This window comes from Uloborus diversus, chromosome 10, assembly GCF_026930045.1.
Source record: "Uloborus diversus isolate 005 chromosome 10, Udiv.v.3.1, whole genome shotgun sequence".
Taxonomy (NCBI): Eukaryota; Metazoa; Arthropoda; class Arachnida; order Araneae; family Uloboridae; genus Uloborus; species Uloborus diversus.
In genome coordinates, this window is record NC_072740.1 from 124219632 (window position 1) to 124236277 (window position 16646).

At 33.3% G+C, this 16646-nt stretch overlaps 1 protein-coding gene across 1 annotated transcript in view; it reads left to right on the plus strand.

The window, feature by feature from the left end:
• The window catches only part of LOC129231556 (solute carrier family 22 member 13-like), a 123293-nt gene extending 122671 nt beyond the window's left edge, over nt 1-622 (plus strand). The window contains exon 9 of the mRNA XM_054865909.1: nt 416-622. Within this exon, the coding sequence (XP_054721884.1) occupies nt 416-545 (130 nt within the window). The 3' untranslated portion in view covers nt 546-622. The remainder of the gene's footprint in view (nt 1-415) is intronic.
• The last annotated feature ends 16024 nt before the right edge of the window (nt 623-16646 follow it).

Consider the following 16646-nt stretch of genomic DNA (forward strand, 5'->3'; position numbering starts at 1 on the left):
AAAGTTTTAAGCCTCCATGTATTTGATCCATATTTCACTTTTTTAGATTTTTTAAAAAAATAGTTCCAATTCACAAATGACAATAAAACATTGCATAGGGGTAAAACATGTTATACAGAACCACCTCGTGACAATAACTCAATTTTGACAAAAAGTGTATATACCACTTTTGTGCTTAGCACGGCAGTATACTACCGTGTTTGTCATATTTTTATCTATATTTTTATATTTAATTTATGAGGAAACTCAATGAGAGTAAATCAACCTAAGTTGGAGCTTAGGCTATAAAAGTAGAGAGAAGAGTCTTATTCGACCCTTTATTTTGGATAAGTCATTAATTTTATTACCATGACTAACCATCTTCAAGTCTTTCATATCCTTTCAAGTTTTAATGTGACCAATTTCTTCGTTGCAGAAAAGAAGACAATTCCAGTGAATGGAGGAATGGGGCCAAATTCGGGAGGGACAATTTAGCTGCCGATGTGCCGGAAGGCACACAAGGTGTTTTCATTTTGACTGCCAAAGAACCCGCCGGGAAACTATGACCCTCTGCCTAGAGTGTCTACTTATTTATTAATGTGTACGAATTCTATGTTTTTTTGTAGAATAAAGTTTTATTTCTTGTGTCTATTTCTCGTTTTCTTCCAGACAGTCATTTAACAGCTCATTTATATGTACTTTCAAACGCAAGAAAAAAATTCTGCAGAGATGCTGGGAAAAAAAAATTATTTATTTTTCAAATATCATCACAGCTGTTTCTATGTTTTTAAAATGATATACTCGATTTAAAATTTTTTAAAAATCTCAAAACTGTATTATGAATCACAAAACCTGAATATTCAGAGAAAACAAAATACTAGTTACGGAATTGAGCTAAAATATTATGCAACATGCCTGCCTGTAAGATTTTAAGTTTTGTAAATAGGCGAAAAAGTTTGAATAGCTTCAAATTTAAATTATTCAGTTAAAACGGTCGGTTTTTTATATTAATAAAATAGATCTATGATATATTTTTTTTTCTTAAATACTTTCTAAAATACCATATACATGCTGATTAAGCCCATACATTTTCTGCATAAAAGTCTTGCCAATATAAATTATTGGATTGAAATTTCTTGAACAGTTTCGAGACGCGCCTCTAAAAATTTTCAAAGATGGTACTGGTGAATGCAATTTTGATCTTTTAAAACTAACTTCAAATATGCTCTCAGAATATTTAAGGATTTAGCTATTAGAGCTAACTTTACTAGTATGTCAGTTTAACGAAAGCAGGGGTGCTCATCCCCCCCCCCAAAAAAAATCTTTTTTTTATGTTTTAGCTCTTTTTTTTAATTTTATTTATCTTTTAAAATATTTTTTATTATTTATTTATTTTTAATTATTATTATTCTCATTTTTTTCATTACAAAAGTTCTGTGCAATGCCGATGACATACACACATACACAAACTGGAGAAATAAATGAAAACAAATTAAAACAAAATAAAATGAAATAAAATAAATTAATTTAAAAAAATAAATTATGCAATTTTAAAATCTCCCCCTCCGCCAAAAAAAAACTTTGATCGCGCAAATTGCGCCATAATTCCCCCGCCCCCGTTGGCACCCCTGAACGTAATTCTTGTTAAATAGAAACTACTCACGTTGTATAGAACTGACTTTCTATTTTTTTCATAATGTCATTTTATTGTAAATATCATAAGCCATAAATAATTTTAACTTAAGGCTCTTTATAATTTTGCCAGGGGCGCAGTGAACTTAAACCTTTGGGAGGGTGGATGTCTTCAATTTGCCGAATTGAACTCAAAATTTTGCCGAACAATAAAATAAGGGTATGCTCACTAGAGTGGTTCAAAAATACATGTAAAACAAAAGTTTCTCCTAGATAACGGGGCACCCCTCAATATTTTTAGACTTGTGGATAGTAATATATGGGTAGAATTTTAGCTTCCTATTTCAACTAAAAGAGGGTGCTCAAATCCCTCCCCCAAACGTAATCAGTATGGGGAGGAGGGTTAAAAAATACATTGAACTGAAAAAACAATGCTACATATTATAATATACCCGAGTTATATGCATATACACTGCAATAAAATAATTATTTACAAAAAAAACAGCTGGGGAAATTAAATGTTTCTAAATTTTTGACATTTTCAATGCTACGGCTAATGTTAAATTGAGGTGTCATTGAGCACCGTCTTAAAATTTGAGTAAGAAGCTAAAACTTTTACAGCATAATACTATTAGTAAGTCTAAAAAATAGGGGATGTCCTGGACTCTAGGTAAAAAAAAAAGTTTTTTTAAACCACCCTAATGCACACATAAGTACATCTGATGAAAAAGAACATTCGGGTTTTTAAAAATTACAATATTGCAATTATTTCCCATATTTGCCGAATCTTAAGCCAAAAGTTGCCGAATAAAAAAAAAATGGATGTCCCAGCGACCTACCGTGACCTCCCTCATGAAGTGCCCCTGAATGTTGCACGAGATAAATTAAACATTAGATAATTATTCTTGAACTATCTTCGTTCTGGTTGATGCTTCCTTAGAATCTTAATAAGCTCAGCGCTAATGAATGCTTACAGCTTAAGATACAATTAATAAACATCCATCATTTTTCATACTTTTAACACAATGTTTATAAAACAAAGTTTTTTTTTTTAAATATACAATGCTATGCTTTTTCCCTAGCATGTATACTTTACATCATGTATATCCTTTCATTATCAGACACTAAAGCAATAATATCCATAGGAAAGTTTTTTTTTTTTTTTTTTTTTTTAATTTTCTTATTTTTTTTATTTTAATCAATTTGTAAGTGTAATTATAATTTGGTAAGTAAACTTTTACTGTTTTAAATTTGTTACACGTATCATTTTGTCGTTGCTATTTTTTTTCTTTATCTGAAAATATGTATTATTTTATGACTAGATCAATTTTTTTTCAATTTAATTAATTTCCACCTAGCTTTCGTTTCATGTCCCTTTCATGAGGACATGAAAAGGACATTTCAGTCGGGTTAAGAAAATGACAAACATTTTGACTGCCCTGGCTATTATAAGTGACTAGAATATCGCCCATCAAGGTATGACGGGTGAAAATTGCTTTTACATTTAAACGAAACAATTGCCTGTTTTTTGAACTTTTTGATAGTTGAAATGTTAACCCTAACTCCAGTGGATTAACCCTCAACTCCCGTAGATAGCGTTCATTGTTAACCACTTTTTCGTTTCTTCCTTCTCCTAAAATGACATTCTTAGCAGTAAAACAGTTAAGATACCGGATCCAGTCCAGCCTTGTCAAAATAAAGCATTTCCCTGTATGTTAAACATTACCAAAAAATATTATCAAATTATCATGCCGTGGAGCGAGTTTCATTGTTGATGACGTTAGGAACGTTACTCGATCATTCGCTGTTATATATACAGTATAACTTCTATTTAACGATTGTCAAGGGACCGGAAAAAAATTATCGTTCAATCAAGGATATCGTTAAATCCCGGACCAATGAAATGTTTCATTAAATTGAGGAATTGTAAAATCGGGTATTGTTAAATCGAATTTTTACTGTATGAGGATAGCATACAGTCATGTTTTCGTTGGGACAGAGATATGAAAGCCATAGTGCTTAACACATCAGGCACCGGCTCTCAAAAACAATCAGTTACATGAAAATCGAATTAGAATTTAATTGATGGGGTTCCATACGATGTGTTAGGCATATACGTGGTTTGTGCAAATTGGTATTTGCCGAATCTATAAGCTAAGTTTTGCGGAAACGGAAATATTTGTAACACGCAACATAAGAATGTATAGGGGAAAGGGGGACGTAAAGTATAGTATATACGACTGTATATACTTTAAAATTACATTTCGCTATTTTCTTCAAGCTATATATAACAGGTAATGTAAACTGCAGAATGATGTCCTTAAAAAAAGTTTCCCTTGACACATTCAATCATTTCTTTAGCTAAAACAAAATGGCTAAAACAGACAAAGCTTTGCCTGTTTCTATATACAAGTATAACTTGAACACTGTTGTCAGGTTTCAAAGCTCTACTTAATGGTTTTGGTATATTTTCGGATGAGAGATCAAGTATCCCCAGTCTCCCCTATATTACGGAAAGGATATGGGAACTGTTCACATGTGCCCCTAGATGTTGTGTTCACAAGTGCACCGTCATCTACCTTAGAACTGATTTTCAAAAATAGAGGATTACTTAATTTAATTTAAAATTTTAAACATTGTCATAAATTTACTTGAATGTTCAGGTTATTGTTTGCAATTCTTAAGCTTAGCTTATTGATTAGTTTAAAACATGCTTTCACGTAAAGAAGACAGCGATAAAATTACATACAAAACTTAATAAAACAAAGCCATCACACAAACATAAACTGGCTCTTTTCTCTTAAAGTTTGGTCCAAGAAGTAGGATAGGTACTGCCATTACTTGAGAATTTTTCAAGACTTTTGCTTGGCGTTATCCTAGTAAATCATACCACTAGTTAAAATGTCAGTAATCCAACGTTATTAAGCACAAAACTTGCAAATGATTGCAGACACGTGTTTCGGTGTTACAAGGAACACCTTTTTCAATGCAAAGAAGTGTGAGCTTTTGGATGAAAAGTCATCCGAGAAAAGCTCAAAAGCTTGGCTTTTCTCGGATGACTTTTCATCCAAAAGCTCACACTTCTTTGCATTGAAAAAGGTGTTCCTTGTAACACCGAAACACGTGTCTGCAATCATTTGCAAGTTTTGTGCTTAATAACGTTGGATTACTGACATTTTAATTTTTCAGCACAAAGGTATTTATTCTTTACATACCACTAGTGCCCTGTACTCACACGTGCCAACCTTTCCCCTATCTTTAAATAATAAAAAATAATAAATGTATAAATAATATATAAAATAAATTATTTAAATAAAAATGCATACAGTCAAATGTCGACTCTCGATAAATCGAAGCATTATAATGCGAATATTCCTTTATCTCGAAGATCTCATTTGGTCTCAAAATAATTTAGTTTTCAATACAAAGTTGTGTCTAGCTCGAATGTATTCCTTAAAATAGAAGTTTTTTCGAGAGCTTTGTTTCTATTTTAGGCATAAAAATGCAGAAATATAAGAAAAAAAAAGCATTTTTACCTTCTTTAACACGTTTTTTTGCTTATCAGCTTGCGTGAAAAGAATAATTTATTAATTTATTCACTATAGGGGTTCTCCTCAATACACACACTGTTGCAAGAGTTAGAACTAGCCACTTGGGCTACTTTTTGCAGTGACTGGTTGCTGGTGACCTAAAATTATGCTGTCGGCTAATCTTTGAGAGACATTGAAAAAGGTAGCCTTAATTTTCTGTCTGACTCAAATAATCTGCTTTTAAAACAGAAAGACGGCTGAAAGTGATCAAGGGAAAGGAAATTTGTCTACGTCATACAAACTTAATGACGTTTAAAGATGCGATAAAAAATGTAAGCAGTAAAACAACTCCCATTTTCAATATATTTTGTTAAAATTTATTCTCTTTGATGATATCTTTACGTAGTACTAATAGTTAATTTTACTCAAAAAGTGTTCTAGTCTATCCATTAGGCACTACTCCTGGAAAAGAAAAGAAAAAAATACTCTGTAAAAACTGGGAAAGGAAATTCCGATTACTCGAACTACCGCTTACTCGAAGGTTTTAGCGGTCCCTTTTGACTTCGATTTATCGAGAGTTGACTGTAATTTATAACATAAATAACACAAATTGCAAAAAAGAAAATAAATAAAATCGGTCCCGTGGTGAACATTTGCAATTTTGGCTTGACTGGTTGTCAAAGCATCAAAAAAAAAACGAAGTTGACAATTTTTGAAGAATTCTTGAAAAAATGTTTGCTTGAATCTGCCTTGAGTTATTTTCCATTTTATTTGTCGCGGGAGAAAAATCTCATAACTTTTTCAATCTTCGTGTTATTTTCTCATTCTCTAATGAGATCCCATGACTAACCGCGATCTCAGTTTGCTTGTTCCGCCATCTATCGTGACAATCGGTGAACTTAACATAAATTTAACTTCATCACATAATATATTCCAGGCCCCACAATGTATGCCCGTAAAAATTTTTAGGTCCAGAGATTTTCTCTTTAGAATCTTGATCTCTAGGTCTTCTAATGTGAGAATATCTTGGGTAGACATGTTGAATCCTGCGCGAAGTAATTTTACAGTACCTCAAAAATAGCGGCCATTTTGGTTCACTGGCTCATTACATTTTTCGCAACGTGCGTACCTATAAATTTAATTTTAGTTTTGAATTGAAATTTTTGGGGCTTAGAAAGTCGATTAATGTAATAGTTGCGTCATAAAAGCCGCTCTGTCTATTTCCACAATTTTTACGTGAGATATTTCCGACGTTTTTTCTTTAACATTCTAGTTACTAAAAAGTGTACAAAAATTAATAACTCTTAATGAAACCAAACGATTTTAAAGTGTAAAATCTTTGGTTTAAATCAATATTTTTCAAGGTCACCAGCGCAGCCAGCAATACCTTCTGGAGGTTTTTTTTTTTACAATCAAAAATACATTTTGAAAGGGGTTTTTTTGATGAAAAAGCCTTCTGAATGGGTTTTATCGATCAAAAAAAAACATTCTGAAGGGGATTTTTTGATCGAAAATACCTTATGAAGGGGACTTTTTGATCAAAAATTAATTAAGGGATTAATTAAAATCCATATTAAGGGATTTGTTGATCAAAACAGCCCTTTCATATGCATAAGCTACTGTATTAAAATTTGCATTCATGTTAAAACCAGTGGCTATAGGGTTTTTTTCGACCGACCCCCCAACCTCCCCCCTCGCTCCACCACTGTTCAAGGTTATTTATCGTCTGCTATCAAAGTAATTGTTTCCGAGTAAAAATATTCCACAGTTCCAAAAACTTTTTGTTTCATGTTTTTCTGTGACAATAACTGTTTAAGCAATGGATATTTCTAAACTGAGTTCAGAAACTTTTAGTGGGCAATTAAAGGCATCTTGGGGACAGTTTTAACAAACGAATATGTAGTTTGTCAAAAGGAATCAAGAGAAAAATTAAGTTCTCCGACAAAAACGAGTTCGTGAAGCTGCTGAAATACGCAAAGACGCAATATTGAAAAACGCTGCAAGAAAATATAGTGTGTCGTTGCAGCAACTAGTGCTACAAGAAATACACATGAGGAAAAACGCTAAAAAATGGTAGAAAAAAAATGCACAGACAAGTTATTTGGAAAGTGAAAACAATGTTTGAGAAAAATCAGAAAGTACTGAAGGAGGACCAAATCAAGACGAAGTTTTTGACAGAGTAGTAGATCTTAACAGCGATATGAATCTTTCTGCTGCGAGTTTATATGCACATCCAAACTGTATAAGTTCTTATATTCGAAAGTATGAGGGAGAAACCAATACACAGTTTGGGCAACATCTATCCTCAAAATTTGAACTGTGCAATATTAAAGCCTCTTTTAAATGCTGGGCATGGGTTTATTCTTTCAGAAATAAAAGACTTGATGCTCAATGTTCAATGTAGATGAAAATGCATTGGTTTATATTAATGAAATAAAACTATTTCTCGTAACAAAGTATAATGAAAGGATTCTTTTCTGGGCTTCCGAAAGAAAGAATGAATCTTTGTTGGTTTTTTCTAGACATTTATCTCCAAAAGTACTTGCTGCTGCTTTTAGCTCACAAGAAGCTGCAGAAAATCATTGAGAATCTTGAGAAAATCATTATAAGATGTTGGATTTAGACTACAAGAGACGTTCTGCTAAGCGAGTAAAGATGGTTCTGAATGCTCTTGGGTCAAATGATGAGGAAAAATGTCAAATAATGATTCAATCGCTACGCACAAATATTGAAAGCTTGAAAACGGAGCTTGAGTTTTTGTTAAGGGATGTAGTGACAAATCGAAACTGTGCTGGTATTGGGAAGTGTTTCGCTCACTGGTATCACTTGTAAAACACTTGATTATTGCTGATCGCGAAGAAAATTACAAATTATACGTTCAGACTGTTGAATTACTGTTTCCAGTCTTTCGTGTATTTGATTGCATCCTTTATCTACTATGCAACATGGTACGTAGAGAGGATAAGGACGCTAGAAAATGAGCGTCCCTACCTGTGGGAAAAAATCATTCAAGGTAAATTTGTTGTTAAAAAACAGAATATTAAATTCAATGCTTTGAAAACAGAGATTAAGTTGGAAGAAACGATTCAACGGTCACAGAAAAGTGTCGGAGAAATTGCAGGGCAGACGAGAAAAAGTATGTTGCAGAGTGGTATTTAGAGTATCATGAAATTTTAATGATATGCAATGTGTTTCGTGGTCTTACTAGTTCTCACTTAATGGATCACTGTGAGAGTATCCCGCTTCATTTTTTTATAGGCAATCGTAGCCAGTATTTTGATGAAAATGCCAAAAGACTTGTTGATTTTATGTATCATTATATAAATCCCTATGAGATTTCTGAAACAGCAACTTGACAGCCTTCTCACTAAACGACTTGTGAATGGTAGTGTCAAGATTCGCCTTCTCAGCAACATGAATATCGTGAATCATTGATTAGAACTGTACCGTCAGTTTAGACTGGATACATTTTGTTTCAAAAATTGTCTGATTTACTTTCGACAGTCAACCTACCATGCTTTGATGCGCACAGTTCTTCATAAAATATCACTTCTAAGCTAATGGGAAAGAATCAACTTTAACAAGGGTGCAGAAACATGGAAATAGCGAAAGAAAGGGGAGAATGCATTAAAAATATTTTAGCTAACGGCTTATTTCCAACGAACACATTATGTGATGGTCAGGGGCGTGAACACAAATTTTGGGTCCCGTCACAAATGACTTTTCCGGGCCCCGTTCCATATTGTTTACCCATATATTTCACCCCTAGTTTTAAAAATATTGGGCCCCCTTCAGTCTAAGGCCCAGGTCAACATGTTTCTCATCTCCCCTCCCTCTTTTCACGCCCCTGGTGATGGTGATTCACCTACCAAGCTAGATTGCAGAAACATCTATTGCTGGAACATTTTTTATTTAGCAAAGTATCCCCAATAAAAACTGCCCTCGTTACATATTTCATGTGACAAGTCCGCTGAATAAAGAAAACTTTTAGCGAAGTTATCAGCAATGTTCTGCACGGATTCATTTCTGTATTCTCTTTTCATGAATTCATGTCATGTTCGATAGTTATTTGCAGCATTTTGCGAAATAATCTGAAAGGGTGAGAAGAGAACCAATTAAGGGCACAACAAACCTTGCTGTAATTGGCAGAAAAACACTAGTACCTATGCAGGTAGAAAATTTCTGGTCTTCAGTATCAAATAAGGAAAATTTACAATAACTAGCACGCAAAAAAAAATAGAAGAAATGTCCAAAAATGCCACATTTCCAGCGATTACTAGCGGTTTAACAGTTAATGAAAAAGCAATCTGCAATACTTTTCATTGGAGATTTGAGACAGATAATTGAAGAGCTTAATTAGAATAACTCATTATAAGATGCAGATTGTTCAAAAGGAGTGGTTGCGGCATCAAATGATACAGATGTCCGTCGTAGTGCAATAACATGCAATGCAAAAACAGATCGTAACCTTTTTTTAAAAGTAACTAATCTTGTATTTTTCGTTTATTGTGTTGTTGAAGAAACATGTATGTGATAAACATGAGTTTAAAATGAGCATTTTGGATTAGTTATTAATTTTTGTACACTTTTTAGTAACTAGAATATTCAACAGCAAATGTCAGAGATATCTCCACGTAAAATAGTGTGAACAGCTAGAGCGGCTTTAATGACATAATTAATACATTAATTGACTTCCTAAACTCCAAAAACTGCAGTTCAAAACTAAAAGTAAATTTGTAGGTACGCCCGTTGAGAAAAATGTAATGAGCAAGTGAACCAAAATGGTCGCTTTCTTTGATGGCCTGTAAAATTATTTCGCGCAGGATTCAACATGTCTACCCAAGATATTCTCACATTAGAACACCCACAGATCAAGATTCTAAAGAGAAATTCTCTGGACCTAAAAATTTTTACGGGACTACATTGTGGGGCCAGGACTAATAGAGGAAATGATAATGTGAGAGCAGGAAAAAATGCAGTATGCCGCTAAACTACAATTTTTTAACTGATGGCATGCAATTAATGACCTCTCTCTTTGTACGAATAGTCAATTAGCAAGTGGTTGCCGTGCTAATGTGAAATGCAAAATAATAAGTTAAATGGATTTTTTTTCTTACAATGTTTTTTTTTTCTTTTTTTCATTTGAAGGATATAATTTACTGTTTCAGCTAAACGTATGGAATTATCAATGACATACGCAAAAGTTTAAAAAAAATTAAAGCTATCTGATTTGCACTAAAAAAAATCCTTGATGATCAGGCTTTGTAGAAACCGCTTAGTGTTGGACAATTTACTTATTAATGGATGTTAGGAATATTTATTTGTACTACGAAGATGTTCTTGGCAAGTAATTACCTTTTCAGAGTAAAAAAGTGGCTGAGCGGCAGTAGAGACAATCACTTGAGTGAACTCTTATTAATCCGGCCCCTGTTAAACCGAACTTCACTGAACCCGGACAGCCATTTAGATGTACATACTGTAGGCGAGATAGCAAAATTATGGATTTTCTTAATTTAATATATGCACCACATATGCAGTTTTATAATTCATTCGACTAAATTCAAAATAAAATGTTAGCTGTGGACAATAGTTTATGTAGCTTGGCTCAATTTATATCTTATTCCGGACTTTCATTAATTAGGACGACAGGGCTCCCCTTTGGTCCGGAGTGCGGATTAATGAGGTTCTGCTGAAGTTCGAATATTGACTACACTAGGGGTTTCAATCTCGAGCTGATTTCAATCCGTGGGATTTTGGGATTGTGTAGAATCAACTCAGCGGGTTTGGGTTTTATTCGTTTGAAAGTTGTGTTTTAATGTGAAATAAGATATGTTTGATGCTTGAATTAGAAATTTGTTTTTCGTGATTGAATTATTTTATTTTGAATTCAATACGCATATTATTTGATTACTAAAAAGTCATTTTTGAACAAATAACTATTCATTAGTAGCGAAAATTTATCGTCACAAAAAGAAGAATCTACGGGAATGTTTTTTTGTGTACAGTGGCGGCTCGTGGGAGGGGCCCGGGCCCCCTCACTTTTACAGACAGTAATTTATAACTTTTTATTTATTTTCATTTTTTTTTTTGTGCGTAAGTGCTTGAAAAAAAAAGGATTTTACCGTATTTTCCTGCGTATAAATGCGGGAAGGCGGGGGGGGGGGGGGGGTGCGAGTGCACCCATTATCTGACCCCGTCACTTTTTCAAGGCACGAGCCTCCACTGTTTGTGTAAAAACAACGTTCTAGATGAACACGAGCTTTGTACTTTGTTTTGTAAAGATTAAATAATGTCACATTTTGTAAAAAATGCCTACTAACATTATTTCCTTCTGAAAAATATTTTTCTTTTCGTGGGAGACTCATGTTTGGTCTTTGCTCAAGGGCTGCAGCTTTGAAAGATATGTCCAATGATTTTTGCATTGCTAAACACGATTTAATTTGCACCGAGAGTTCCGTTGTTTATTCATTCGTATTGATCACAGTATCAGTCTCATGGGCAGTTGTTTCATTTGCAATGTTCAATAGAGTTTACATAACTTGCATATGTGCGCTAACTGTAACTTGAATCTTGATGCATGTGTACATCCTATATATGTGTCACCATCAACTAACTACAGAATTATAGGGACCCTTAGAGTATAATAAGCTTGTACATGTTACTTTTTATAGTTTTAATAAATATTCATTTCATGAGATGCTAAAAGCAAGGGGTGAGCGCTAATTGTTCATTCTGTGTCTCAGTTTCGGCGGAGCACGAAATGAATAGCGCAATCATGAAAAAGCTTAAAGCTGGTAGCAATCGAAAGAGCATATTAAAGGCGATTTTTTGATGCATGTATTATTTGCCTTCGTGCCCGCGTTATCGAGATTCAATTGGCCACAATTTTTATAATTTCACCAAATAGAAAGATTTGGGAGAAATTGATGTCGTTTCCCAACCAGTGGTTCGCGAACCCTTAGGGGTTCGTGAAAAGAATAGTGTAATGGCGGAATTTTATGATTCAAGTGTTTTTTGTTATCATTTATTCATTTGTCTCTTGCAAAGCGCGGATTTTCATCGAGTGCCGAAGAAGTTACACTTTTGGATACAATGTAGAGGAAGTTGAATACATATAAATGCTTTGGTTTTCTCAGAAGCTTTTGATCGGAAAATTTGATTAAACTTGATGGAAACTTTATATAGAACATATACAAACGCCTGCTTCACCATTAAAATGTGACAAGGAGCTGCTGGTTATTGCAGTATTTTTAGCAGCAGTAATACCTAAACAATAATTTCCTTTGAGCTTTTATTGATGAGAAATTGAAGAAATGGTTGGCAACCTAAAAGTGCTTCAGGTAGTGTGAAAAAATATTTTTACTGAAAAAAAAAATCTTGGGTGAAACTCGCTGTAGTGTGATGAGTGAATAAAGCAATAAAAGAATTCAAAGTAATTCAACTATGCGACTTGATTTGCGCTGTTTGTAAAAAAGGAATTCTTAAAATTTGTTCAGAAAGAGTTACTCTTAACAAGTGGGTATAAAAATATGTTTGTTGGTAGAAACTACCTTCTATTTAATATCTGATAATTAATTAAAGCGTTTCTATTAATTTTCAAAAATAAAATAAAAATAAAGACGCATTTTATACCACACTTTTAGCATAAGGACAAGAAATTTTTTCAGCACCCAAACTTGAAATCGCAGTCACATGATTAATGTGTGCAGTGTATTCCTAATACACAGCTAGAGTTATAGTCCTTTAAAAAAAGATATAAATTTAAAGACTAAAACAAGAATTTACGACTAAAGACAAGAAAAAATACCATATTGTTAAACGGATAATTTCTAAAAGGTATTTTCAAAGAAGATTCTTTAATTGACATCAGATTCAGTATTACTAATAAATATACTGTTGTGTCAGAAAAATACTTTTTTAAAATTTCCTATCCCCTTTTTTGGCAATGTTTGAAGGTAAAAAAGGACTTAAACGCACACAGAGAAGCAAATTAAGGTCCGAACCTGTAGCAAGACTAACACTGTCAGATGTATTTGAGTCAAACTTTGAGCTCCTTTATTCCACAACTATCGCATTAAGAGTTCCAAGTTGACTATATACTGAAGCTTTATCTGTCCAGAAATATGCTTTACTATGCTTTTTTGATTGTTCCTTTTTTGGATTTTTTTCATTATTACACTACCGTATAGTTTCCTGGTAAATAACAGTTTTAGGATAATATCTCAGATTTTGTTTTTACATGGCGTTCGAAAGAGAATTTAGAAGTCTCGAGCAGCAGCGATATAAATATTGCACCTGCTTCTGTTTAATCTGAAATTTTATAGCTTCTTTTGAAATAATAATAAATGTTGTGGATTGATCAGTCACCCAGGTACACTTCGTTTCATAAACGTTGTAAAATGGTTGTTGACGTTTTGATAACCATTTTAAAACGTTTAAATGTTACGCGTGCTTCCTGGGCAGTTCATTCGCCATGACTTTCCGGATACGTCTATGGTCGTGAGAATAGCATAGTTAGCGGCAAAGTTTCAGATGCGGCTTTCTATAGAATGCCGAATCTAGCCTGCAATGTAAGAAAAGATTCATATTCAAACATTTGCTAGACATTCTATAGAGTGCCAAGTGAGAAAATGCCAAAGATTGAAATAAATTGAATTGTTTCAATATCAAGTGGAACGATGTTAAAAATATAATTTTCAATATAGTACATTATTTCGATAGAAGCCAATTTTACTATTTTTATTTTAATAGAAATAAGAAGCTGATTTCGCGAAGTTTCCTCAAGATATTTGAACTCTTTTAACCATTGCTTTTCATCCAACAGAATAGCCTCATATATATAATAGCGAATTCACTGATCGAGTAACGCTGTCGTCACCAACAATAAATCTCGCGCCATAGTATGATAATTTGATGATATTTTTTAGAAATTGTTTGACATGCAGGGAAATATTTTGACAAAGCTGAACTGGATCCAGTAACTTAACTACTTTACTGGTAAGACTAATTTTTGGAGAATGAAGAAATGAAGAAGTGTCAACAACGAACGCTATCTACTGAAATTTAGGGTTAATCCACTGGAGTTAAGGGGAAAATTTCAACTCTTAAAACATCACCAAACAGGCAATTGTTTCGTTCAGATGTAGAAGCAATTTCCACCTGTCATACCATGACAGGCAATTTTCTAGTTACAAATAGTAGCAAACTAGTTACATTCCAATATAAGAGATAAATGCAACGTGGTTTTAACGAAGCAATTTTAGTTATGTATGTTTTTTAATACAATGATGTAAGAACGCTGTTTTGTTTTCTACATTTTAACATTTTTTCCAAAAGGAGTTTGATAAGATATCAAAGCCTGCCAAATGTTATGAAAGAGTCTAAAAAAAAAAGCTTTTCTGTTTTGTATCCTTGAATGTGTGAATGCTACCTTACTTTTAAATCATTCATTATCTTTTGCAAACAAGAACCATATCAAAAAAATTATGAGAGTTTTCGGCAAAAACATTGAAAAAATCTTTTGTTACTAGCTCACACATAATGAACTTTTCGCATTATATGACTTATTATATATATATATATATATACATTTAACGAATATCAAATGCACAGTATAACTGAAGCTGAAAAACGCGTATCGAACTGACCAATGAGGATGTTCCGCTTTGGTTTTTGTTTTTACCCCTCCCTTTTTCTTGGAGGGGGGAGTGTAAGAATACGGAAATTTTAAGCCTCGTAAATATTATTTACTCTAAATGTCATTACAACTAAAAATATAAGGAATATTTTAATTTGACAGATAGTAATGCTTTGGTATGGACTAAATTTTGTATGAATCTACTATTTCTGCTAATTATTTTGGCCAGCACAGTTTTCTAAAAAAGTACATTAATCTTACGTAACTGAAGGATAAGGCTTAAAGTCATTCGTCTTTATTGCAATGAACAGAGCCGAATTTAGCTCTACGCCGCTTTTAGGCAGATCTGAAATCTGCCGCCCACTCCCCTCAAAAAAAAAGTTTCGTGAATTAAAAAAAACGCATATGACCTCCCCAAAAATTACTTCTTTGCAAAAGTTAGAGAAAAAATTGCAACATTGAGATTATTATTATTTTTATTTTTTAAATTGTTTTTTAATGATACTTAACATTCCATCCGATTAGGTCTTCTGAATGTATGATATTCGTGCATGCTCGTATTTTATCATTCGGCAAATTGAGAATTGTTTTCATCTGTGAATTAAGGATTTAAATAATTTCCTGTTTTATCACGTTCACTCACGTAACGTTTCTAATCAATCCTCATTGCTCGATGGTATTTTACTTGTAAATTGCTACTGTATTATATAAAAAGCTCAAAGATTCTGCTTTTGAAAACTGCTCACTTGAAAAATATGTATCACTTTTTAAAAACTTTTTGAAGACTCTTTTTTGTTCATCGGTTTTTAACTAAGCATGCTTTCTTCATTTAAAATTATTCAGCCTTTTTCGCTCGTCACTCAATTTCATTTTCCGCCCAGACTTACTACTATTAAGCGAAAAGTTTTTAAATATTAATAATGTAGAAGGAAGCACGTCAATCACTGAAGAAACCATAATTGAATAAACTTTACTATGGCACAAAAAATCTTTGTCAAACTCCAATCTTGTTGGAGCTTCTAGTCAAACGCAATGACACTTGCTTTTCTTCAATCGACACCGCTCTTCGTCTTCACACTTATTGTTTTACGCACAATTATTTCCATGCTTGAAAAATATTTCATCTTCATAAGATGAGTGAAAGTAAACATTATTAAATTCGAAGAAAAATATGTCACTGTGGAAAATGAAAGAATACTAGCTTCAAGAATAATTTAAAAAAAAAAAAAAGTGGTTAAAGCAGAATTTGCCACCCCTGAAAAGTTTGCCGCCCTAAGCAACTGCCTACTTTGCCTATTGGGAAATTGGGCCCTGGCAATGAATGCATATATGATATGCCTCTCAAACATTGTAAGGAGTGACTCAAAATTTTGGCATTCGGTTGCGTCACTTTACTACTGTGAAAGATGGCTATTGCACATGGAAAAGATTGCAATGTGATTTGACCTGTATTCACTAATCACTTTTATACACTTTGCGCTCTGTTGTTCCTTCTGGAATACATATATCTGTCGATTCCCTGTCGTTTTCAACCAGTCACGAGGACGAAATCACATCCGATTCACCTATTGACTTCGAATTCATCACTTGGTTGCATCAAAAATGATATCGAAGACAATTCGAGGCATAGGGTAAAGTCACCAGTAACAGAAGAGGGTTCTGTAACATACAGTCATAAGTTTGGATTTAAATAATAAGCCTTTTAGGCGGGTAAAACTGATGTTGCTGTGACTCATAAATACGGTGCTACCATCTAGTTTATCAGACTAAATTTTATGAGCCAGATGATATTTACAAGGCAGTGGTGGAAGACTATGAATAGCCACCAAGAGGACAGCTGGTGTTTCATGTTAATTTGAACATATTAA